Raw genomic sequence first — 12,018 nt, 5'->3', positions numbered from 1 at the left:
CATATTATTTTCACAGTGAAAAAAAAAAAAAAATTCTTTTAAATAATTTCATTTCCATTTTTGATTTTATCTAATACAATTATATTAAAACAAGTTGTTCATTTATTTATTTTTTAACATTATAAATATTTATATATATATATATATATACATTATAATATATTTACATATATATATTATGCATATATGTATATATTATTTTATATAAATCTAATCCACTTTAAACGTATAAATTATAAATATAATATTGTACAAAATTTTAACATGTCTTACATAATTTGAAAAGATAAAAATATGTAGAAATGAAAAAAAATTAAAATTTTATGAAATGTATATTTCCCATAATTTATTTATTTCCAATGATTTCAAAAAGATTTAAAGAAAAAAAAAAAAAAAAAAAAAAAAAAAATTACATTTATATATATATACATCATGATGGTATTTTTTTTTTTTTTTTTTTTTACAAGAAAATTTTAATTCCCTTTGTAATTTTTTTTTTTTTTTTTTTTTACAAGAAAATTTTAATTCCCTTTGTAATTTTTTTTTTTTTTTTTCTTAGTGCGCGTGAAAAATATAAAAATATTTTTTTTTTTTTTTTTTTTTTAGTACAGATATATATAAAAATTATAAATATTTAATTTATTCTTTGTAATAATACAAACTTAAAAATTATTTTCTAATCAAAAATACACATAGAAGAATACAATAACAAAATAATAATAATATATATATATATATATATATGTAACAATTTTTTTTTATTTTTTTATTTTATACATATATATATTTTTCATTTAGCACACGTATACACATTGTGAAAAAAAAAAAAAAAATTATAATAATTAAATACAGTTCATATATATAATATATACTTTTAATATAATTTTCTTTTATGTGAAATTGAAGAAGAAAAAAAAAAATATTATATAAATATAATAATATTATATTTATATTGTTATTATTATATTATGTTATATTTGATTATATAGCAGATTATTTTATTTTATATATTTATATTTTTAGCATTTGACTGTTTTTACGAAATCGTCTTTTTTTATTTCATATTTAATTACATATTTGTAATATTACTATATATATACGCATAAGAAATATTATGCTAACCAAATTTTTTATTATTTGTATAAAGAAAATATAAAAGCTTTCATTAATCTTAGAATACATAATTGTATTATTTATACATATATGCAATTTTACTTTTAAATAATTTTCTGGTAATTTGTATTTATAATATATATATATTATATATATATATATAAATATATAAAAACATGTACAACTTTATACCACAGTATTATATATATATATATATATAATAATTAACGTTATATTTTTTATATATTATTATATATTTATATATATATATATATAGTTGTACTTAATTTTATATGTTATATAAAAAAAAATAAATGGTACACAATTAAATGTTTATATATTTTATTTATGATAACATATTTTTAAAAATAAAAACAATATAATTACAAATAATTTCCATGCATTAAAAAAAATAATAATAATAATAACATGAAAATTTCAAATATATTTTATTTATAATTTATATTTATACTATTTTTTATTATGTGAATAAAATGATAAAAAAATATATATTCTATTAATTTTTTAAAGAAAAAAAATAAAATGAAAAAAAAAAAATTGAAAAAATGGAAAAAAAGGAAAAAAAAATGAAAAATTGAAAAAAAAAAAAAAAAGTATATAAATAATAAAAAATGTTGCAAATTATTTATATTTATATGACTAAGTAATAATGAAAGAATAAAAAAAAAAAAAAAAAAAAAATTAATATAATGAGTAAAATATATAAACATATATAATAATATAAATATTTAAAATGTTATAAAACATTTTTTATATATATTATATATGTGAGTTCCTTCATATATATTATATAATATAATAATACGAGTTTAAATTTATTTTATTTCATTTTATAATTATATTTTTTTTTTTTTATATGTAATTAAAAATATATATATATATATATATATATATATAACATAGTAATATTAAATTTATAGAAGTCTATATATTATATATATATATATATTGGGAATAATATTTTTATATATTTATTATTCCTATTATAATGCTCAAGCTATTATATAAAATATATTTTATGCATATTTAAATGGTAAGTACATTTATGTATTTATATAAGGAAGACGAAGGAAAAAAGAAAAAAAAAAAAAAAAGAAAGAAAGAAAAGAAAAAAGAACCAAAAAAAACATCCTTCCAGAAATATATGTATATATATATATATATATATATATATGTATATTTTTTTTTTAGTATCCTTTTTTATCATCCGTATGAATAAAAAAATCTTTTATTATATATAAATCTATATAATAACAAGACATATAATTTTTAGTTTTAAAAATTATATAATGCTGAACCATACATATTTCTATATTAAATGTATACAAAATGATTTTACAAAAATATATATTTCCGTATTATTATTTTTTTTTTTTTTTTTCGTATTTTTAATAAAACAATAACAACCGATGGTGTGTTTTATTGTGCTACTACAATAAAGCATACAACAACCATATATACCTTTCAAAAAATAAAGCAGAAAAAATTAAAATAAGAAATAAATATAAAACATTACTGATATAATGTATTAAGTTTGCAAAAATATAAATATATATATATATATATATATATATATATATATAGAACATGAAATATATTCATCCCAATACCAAGAAGTTATAAGACTAAAGTTATATATAAACAAATTTTCCTTTTATTTTTTTTAAAGTTCATTAAAAAAAAAAAAAAATTAAATTAAGTTGAATTTTCATAAATATTTACAAATTCAAATTTACTTTCAAGATATTGTTAAAAAAAAAAAAAAAAATGAGGTAAAATGCTTATTTTGTGATAAAAAAAAAAAAAAAAAAAAATGAGGTAAAATGTTTATTTTGTGATAAAAAAAAAATTCAGGCAAAATGTTTATATTGGGATAAAAAAAAAATCAGGCAAAATGTTTATTTTATGATAAAAATAAAAAAAAAAAAAGGTAAAACATTATCTTAAAAAATTATAAAACATCAGATGAATTATTTTAATAAAAGTGAATATGTAATAATGAATAAAAGAATATTATAATATATATTTATATATATATATAAATATATTTTGTTTTTTTTGTTTATATAAGCATATATTTTATATATTATAATGAATGAAAATATTATCAAGTAAAACATATATTATATTTAATATATTACGCGTATAAAAATATTTATATAAATTATCATCATACTTTAATATATATTTCTTATAACATAATAAATATATAATATATATATATATATTATATATATATATATATATAATATATATATATTTCTTGCGTTCCAATATCATATCAATTATATATAATTATAGATAGGATTTTTTTATAATATGAATATATTTATATATGAATATTTTTTAATATATTTATATTATATATATATATATATATATATATTATATATATTATTATTATTACGGTATGATTTTTTTTTTCTTTTAATTTATATTTTTTTCATATAATTTTTTTTTTTTGTGAATTAAAATGAAAGAAAAAACATTCTTTTATATATGATTGGATGGTATATATTTGGAATTGATAAAATAAATATAATTTAAGATGGTATTTAAAAAAATTGATAAATTATGTTTATAATAAAAAATATATATATTATAAATATTATATATTTTTATATATTTATATATTCATTTCCTTTTAAGAAATGGATGATATTGATATAAATGATAAACCATTTTATTTATATATAATATAAAGAAATATATATAATATATATATATATATATTTATATATTATAAGAATTATATTTTTTATATGTAAATTTTCACTTTTTCCTTTTTTATCATGTTCAAAATGATATTTATTCAACTATATATAATATATAATATATAATGTTATATTAAAATTATACGTATATATATTTATATATATATATATTTATATATATTTATATATATATTTATATGTATACGTTTATTATATAATATGTATATAATATATATATAATATATAAGGGAACATAAAAAAAGGGAAAAACAAACATAAAAGATGAAAAGAAATAAAAATGATGATAATAACTACAGTGACGCAAAGAGTAAAGAAAACCAAAATAAAAATATAAAAAGATATGATGATAAAAAAAAAAATGGTGATAAGAAAAAATGTAAAAACAAAAATATAAATAAAAGTAACAGAGGAATAAACAAAATATTGATAAGATCATTAAGAAAAAAGTTAAAGAGTAACTTAAATAAATTAAATGAACAACATGAATATTTAGAACAAATTTTGAAAAATATAAATTATTTAAAATTTGATCATGAAAACGAACGGCAAGAATATTATAATGAATTAAAAAACATTTCTAAAGAATTAAAATATGCTTATGAAATAAATAATGATGATATAGCATTATTAAAAATTGAAAGAGATTTAATTAAATCTGAATTTACAAAAAGTAGGAAAAGCTTAAAAATATTTAATTATCACATTCCGGAAGAATGTCTAGAAGATGAAGATATGATGGGATGTGAAAAAGAAAAGATTGGAAAATGTGAAAAGCGGAAAAAGAAAAAAAGAAGAAATAATACAAATAATTCTCAAAATTATATTAATTCATTAACACCTTTACAAAATTTCCATGCGAATACTTTATGTGTGAAATGTAAATGTGACCATCATCGCTTTTCAGCTGAATATTTAAATATAAAAAATTCAGTAGTTCTGGATTTATTTAATACATTATCAAAAAATAAATATTTTAAAGAAACAAATATATGTGAACAAAGTTTTTTTTATCAACAAAGTAATCGGATATATAAACAAGAAAAAAAAAAGTTAATAAAAAATGGTATGTTACCTTGTTCGTTTCTTTTGAAGAAGAAAAATAAGGTACAGCCCAAAAATAACAAGGAAGAGAACCAAAACCAATTTACTGGTGATTTCTCGAACTTGTGTGAAGAAAAGGAGAACATTAAAAATGTACACTCCATTGAAGATAATAATGAGAATAAGGTAACAAATAATTATGAACTGAGAAAATGTGACATATTAAATGATCATATATCCAACGTTCAAATAATTAATGGAGATAAAGTAGTAAATCATGATAATATGTTAAATGATAATCATCTGACAAATTATGACAATACAATGAATAATAACAATAATGATAATAATAATAATAATAATAATAATAATAATAATAATAACAATAATAATAACAACAATAACAACAACAACAACAACAACAACAACAACAACAACAACAACAATAATAATAATAACAATAATAATAATAATAATAGTTGGAGTAATAATTTTTGTGCGTTTAAATATTCGAATGAAAAGTACTCAAATAACAGATACGGAAGTCATTCAAATAAAACGTGGAATGAGAGCAATAATGTTAATAATTATATATCTAATATGTTATGTGAAAATAATAAAAATAAAGTATATTGGTTCGATATGAATAAGTATATAAACAAAGATATAAAGAAATATAATGTAAGAAATAATATACATAATATGTTACACTTCTTTACTAGTATAAGTAAAGTATATTATTGTGAAGTTGTTAATAAAAAAAGAGAAAAAATTTTAAGTAATGATGATTATAAAAATAATTCAATGGAGAAGTTTTATGATTATGTATTTGCCGATGATTCATGTGATGTCTTATCTAATGATGATATGGCTTCTGAACAAAATAACAATATTAACAACAACAATAATGATAACAATAATGATAACAATAATGATAACAATAATGATAACAATGATGATAAAAATATTAACAAAAACAACAATAATAATAATAATAATGATAACAATAATGATAACAATAATAATAATAATATATCTTTTTCCAATAATGAAGATTATTATAATAATGAATCGAGAAATAATTATATCTATATATATATTAAAAGAGAATATATTCCAGAATATTTATTAAATATAAAAAAAAAAATTAAATTAATTTTACTTTTTTCTTCAAATAATATAGATAATAATGTTCATAATAAAAATTGCCCTTTTTATTCAAAGAGAAAACATGATAATGACCAAAAGAAGAATTATGATAATGAATTATATGATAGTAATAATATTTATTGTAATTATTGTAATAATTGTGTTGAAGATAATGTTAATTACTATATGAACCCTGAACAAAAGAAGAAAAGAGGTAGACTTAATAGTAAAAAGAAAAATATACAGAAATGTGAAAAGAAATATAAACTGAAAAAAAAAATGCACCTGAATTTTATTGATTATATTAAAAAGGAAGAGAAAGAAAAGAGAAAAAAGCAAAAACAAGATGAACAACAAGTGAAAAAGAAAATACAAACGAAAATAGAAAAACATAATGATAGTAAAGAAGATGATATGTATGACCCACAGTATGAGAATGACGACGATGATGATGATGATGGTGATAATGATTTAAATAAAAAAAATATATATCCAAAAAAAAGTTGCCCATTTGGTTTTATATGTAAATATAAACATTTCTTTAATAAAGTTAAGAAACATAAAATGAAAAGGCGAACGGTAAAGAAACATATTAAATATGATCACGATAATGATTATGATCATATAGGATTAGATGACAATGTATTATATAATAATATCATATTAAATTTTCTGAACAAACTAAATATAGAAGAAGAAAATGAAAAGTATCATTATTTTTATGTTCATAATATTGAATATGATAATTCTAAATATGACATTGTAAGTATTAGAAAAGATATGGAAAGAATTCTACGAAAAAAGGAAAAAAAAAAAATTACATCCTTTTCACCCGTGCTATTATTAAATTATGTAAATAAAAAATATTCCTTTATTAAAATTATAAAGAAGGAAAAGAAAAAAGAAAAAAAAAATATAAATAAAAATAAATACATGAATAATGAAGATAATACTAATAATATTAATGAACACAATAATAATTCAAATGAGAATGTTATCAAAAAAAAAAGAGGCAGAGGAAGAAAAAGAAAAAGAAAAAATCCATTACCAAATGAAAAACAAACAGAAGGAGATAATAATTTATTAAATAATAATGAAGAAGAAAAGGGTGAAAACCAAAAAAAAAAAAAAAAAAAAAAAGAAAAAAAAAATATAGAAGAAAAAAATAACTCAACATTTTATAATAATAATAATAATAATAATAATAATAATAATAGTAGTAGTAATAATAACAAAATGAAAGAATATAAAAATAAGAAAATATATATAAAACGCAAAAATCGTATACATAAAAAAAAAAGAGATTTTTTTTTTGATGTTTCTTTTTCGTTTGAAGGTATGAAAAATAATTTAATAAAAAGAGAAGAAGTAGAAGTACACTATTTAACTATTAACAAATATATGTTAAGTTTTAATGATATAAATGATGAGATAACATTAAAATATTATTTATCTCATATGCAAAATAGAGATTTTAATATTGAAATCATAAATAAAAAAATGCCGATAGAAATTCTACATTTCTTTGATTATTATATAAATAGAAAAAATGAATTAGACAAAACCATAAAGGAGCATACTAAAATATATAAACAAATATATACATTATGGAAAGAAGATATAGATATAAGTGAAAAAGAAAATGAACAAAAAAATATTTTTACATGGGGTATTTTACCTGTAAGAGCATTTGACCATCCAAATATATTTGTTCCATTACCTTGTGGATTTAAACATAATAATAAAAACTTGGCTTATTATACATCATGTAATGATAAGAAAAAGAATAGTGATAAAAATTTATTAGAAGAAAAGAAAGAAAAGAAAAAAGAATATATGAATATAAAATATACGAATTTGACAGGTCCATGTATAAATTGGCGTAGAAATTGTATATTTGTTAATGATATAAAAAAAAAAAAATTTCTACACTTATCAGAATATTATCCATATTTCTATTCTTTGCAAAATATTAAACTCTCCTTATTTTCATTACAAAGAAATGTTGTATATAATAATTTGAATAATATTCTTCATGTTAAGCAAGATGAACCTTTGAAGGATAATTATGAAAATATAAATATGAATATTGTATGTAAAAAAGAGAGTACTATAATAAAAGATCCTACTGATTCAACAAATATGAATCTCAAAAACGTGGATGGAAATAATGTGAATTATACAAACAGTGTGAATGATACCAATAGTGTAAATGATACAATCCATTTATTACATTATACAAACAATACATGTGATGAAAAGAATTCTCCAGATACTTTCAATACATATGATAGTTATAATATATATGATACGTTTGGTGATGTTGATAATAATAAGCATAACCAAAATAAAAGTAATATTCCTAATGATTCTAAACATGTATCAAGGAATATAGGAAAAAATAAAAATAGTAGATATAGTTTTACAACTACTACGACAAGTAATTGTAGTAGTATTTATAAGAATAATAAAAACAATAGTAATAATAAAGAACAAGTTGAAGAAAAAGATTTATATAAATTTTTTACGAATGAAGATATTTTAAATGAAAAAAATTATATATGGAATAAACAAGAGATCCGAACATTTTTAGAAAAATATATTTTATATCCAAAAAATTTTGATAAAATTAGTCAATATTTAGAATGTAAGAATACCAAACAATGTGTTGAATTTTATTATTTAACGAAGAATTTTTTTTCTTTAAAAAAATTATTATTAGTTATATCAGAAAGTAAATTAAAACGAAATAAAAAATGTGGTTCAAATGAATTACATAAAAAAAATACGAAAGAAGAAATGGTAAATAAATTAATGAGAAAAATTGAAAATAATTATGTAAAAACAGAATTTGAAGATATGAATTTTATGAATTCATATTTTATAAATATAAGAAATTTCTTTAAAAATTATTTTGTCAAATCATATAAAAATTCTCATTATAAGAGAAAAAAAGGTAATAGTCATAATAAACATAATAAATCAAATAGTTATAATAATTATGATATGAATAAAAGTGTAATATTAGAAAATATGTCTGACGGGTATGTAATTCCAAAAAATTATAATTTTATTATAAGTGCTAATAGAAAATTATGTTTCTTAATTAAAAATAAAGACAATTTTATATATAATGGTATTAATTCTGATATTATTGAAATTAATTATAATAATAATGACAATCAACAAAATGAATATTGTACCTCGAATGAACAAAATAATATGATTAATAATAATGACAGTAATAGTAATAGTAATAGTAATAATTGTGATCATAATAATAATGAAATGAAAATTTTTAATTTGGAAAAATCAGGTTTTGTGAAAAATGAAATGTCTTTATTAGATATGAAAAATAATAAAGGCAAAAAAAAAAAAAGTGATATATATATTTCTAATTATTCAAAAAATTCAGTATCTAAAGATACAAATAAAGAATCGTCTCATAATATAACAGATAATGAAAATGTTATATACTATACGAATTTAAATAATTCTAATAGTAATCCAATAATTGATCAAAAAGGAAAATATGAAAATAAACAATTTTTAATTAGTTGTGAATCAAATGAATATCAAACTGAAATAATTAAAACGAAAGGTGACGACAAAGAAAATGAAGAAGGAAAGAAACAACAACAACAACAACAAAGACGACAAGATTATCCATATGATGATCAATATAAATATACTAATCAAATTGAATATTATAATGGAGAATACAAAGGACAAGAAGCAAATGCTTTCATTTCAAACATAAAAAATAAATCGGAAAAGAATAAAGAACGTGAAACATGTGAAGAAAGTTTATTTAAATGCTTTGAGTTTTTAAAAAATATAAATTACAAACTTAATGAAAATACAAATAAAAATTCCTTACAACATTCTAAATCCACTTGTTTTACATATGATCAGAAATCCAAAAAAGGAGTAAAGAAAAATAGTATGCAAAAAGATAATAAAAATGTAAAAAAAAATAAACATTTTGCAAATTTAAAAAATGTAACTATGCTTCAAAAAGGAAAAGCAGTTAAAAATATTCCTATTAATAATAAAAACGCAAGTCATAATAATAAAGTGGTAAATAGTAACAAATCGGTTAGTAATAATAATAATAATAATAATAATAAATCCACAAGTAATAGTAATAAATCCTTAAGTAATAATAATAATAATAATAATAATAATAATAATAATAATAAATCTATTAGTAATAATAATAAATCCACGAGTAATAATAATAAATCTATTAGTAATAATAATAAATCCATTAGTAATAATAATAAATCCATTAGTAGTAATAATAAATCCATTAGTAGTAATAATAAATCCACTAGTAATAATAATAAATCCACTAGTAATAATAATAAATCCACTAGTAATAATAATAAATCCATTAATAATCATAGAAAAGTCTCACAAAAATTAGGGGGATCTCATACTTTTTGTAAGAAAAGTATATCGAGTCAACTTGTCGCAAGTAAAATCAAAGAAACAAATCCAAAGAGACAATTACAAGATGTACGGGTAGAAAACGATATTCCTTTGAAAAAGAAAAGAATAGTCAAAAATGAAAATATTGAAGAAAATACTAACGAAATAAAAAAAAACGCAAATAATGCAAATGATACAAATGATGCAAATGATGCAAATGATGCAAATGATGCAAAAGCTAATAAACAATCACAAATAATTAAAAAGAAAAATAATGAAGGGCAATTTTGTACAAAAGTAATCAAAGGAGTACAAAACAAAATGATAAATCAAAAAGAGCAGGAAGGTGAAATAATAAATCATTATGATAATGAAATACACGATCACAATGATGGTAAAAAAATGAAGAATCATATTAATGGATTCAAAAAACATACTATAATGAATGAAAAGGAACAAGAAGAATTCCCTACTAACCATAATGATAATGATATATCATTATTAAAAAAACAATATAATAATAAAAAATATATTTCCCCTTCCATAGGAAAAATAAATGGTGATATAAATCATAATTATGTTGACTCACATTTAAATAATATAAACGTAAAAAATAGAGCAACCATAGTTAATGAAGACGAACATTTATATACAAATAATAATTATATAGAACTAGTTAAAAATGATGATATTATATTAAATGGTAATTATGTAAATTCATCTTCTGATGAACAACAAACAAATACATTTGATGTGAATTTACATGATAATAATAATAATAATAAGTTAATAGAAAATATATTAAAACCGTATGTTAAAGAGGAAGAAGAAGAACTTGAATATTCCAAAAACCTTCGAAAAATTGCAACAAAATGGACAGATGAGGAAAAAGATATTTATTTTAATATTTTTGGAAAGGAAGGAAAAAATTGGGATGCTCTTTATGAAGCTTTAGAGCCATTTGGGAAAACAAAAGATCAAATAAAAAATTTTTATCAAAACACAATAGCAAAGAGGAAAAAAAGCCATATAATTCCATAAAAATAAAATGCACATATATATATATATATATATATATGTTTGAATTAATTAAAATTTGCATAAAATTAAAAATATTAATTGTTTTTTTTTTTTTTTTTTTTTTTTTTTTTTTTTTTTTTTCATTTCATTTCATGCCGTTTACTATTATATATAGTATTATATACTTTTGAAAATGTTTTATTATGTATACATATATTTTATTTATATTCTTGAATAATAATATTATATAAAATTGTTGTAGTTTAAAAAAATAAAATAAATAAATGATTATTTAAAATAAAATATAATAATTAAAATTTCAAATTTGTGATTATTTTTTTATTTTATCATATTCTTTTGTTTTTATGTTAATTATTTTATTTATTTATCTTTTTTTTTTTTTTTTTTATGTCTTTTTATTTATATGTATACACACTTTAATTAAAAGTTGGCATTAAACATATTTTTTTTAATATTTGTTATAGTTATGATGTTTTTTTTTATT

General features: G+C 17.3%; 1 protein-coding gene across 1 annotated transcript; it reads left to right on the top strand.

Annotated features, from left to right (window-relative positions):
• Nucleotides 1-4,130: 4,130 nt before the first annotated feature.
• Nucleotides 4,131-11,534, top strand: PF3D7_1123000 (conserved Plasmodium protein, unknown function; the record flags this gene model as incomplete). The annotated part of the gene is made up of 1 exon (XM_001347876.1): nucleotides 4,131-11,534. One exon carries the CDS (start codon nucleotides 4,131-4,133, stop codon nucleotides 11,532-11,534), a length of 7,404 nt encoding a protein of 2,467 aa, XP_001347912.1.
• Between the last annotated feature and the right edge of the window lie 484 nt (nucleotides 11,535-12,018).

The sequence above is a fragment of the Plasmodium falciparum genome (assembly GCF_000002765.6).
Source record: "Plasmodium falciparum 3D7 genome assembly, chromosome: 11".
Taxonomy (NCBI): domain Eukaryota; phylum Apicomplexa; class Aconoidasida; order Haemosporida; family Plasmodiidae; genus Plasmodium; species Plasmodium falciparum.
Note: the sequence above shows the minus strand (reverse complement) of the source record. Positions and strands in the feature narration are given on the sequence as shown.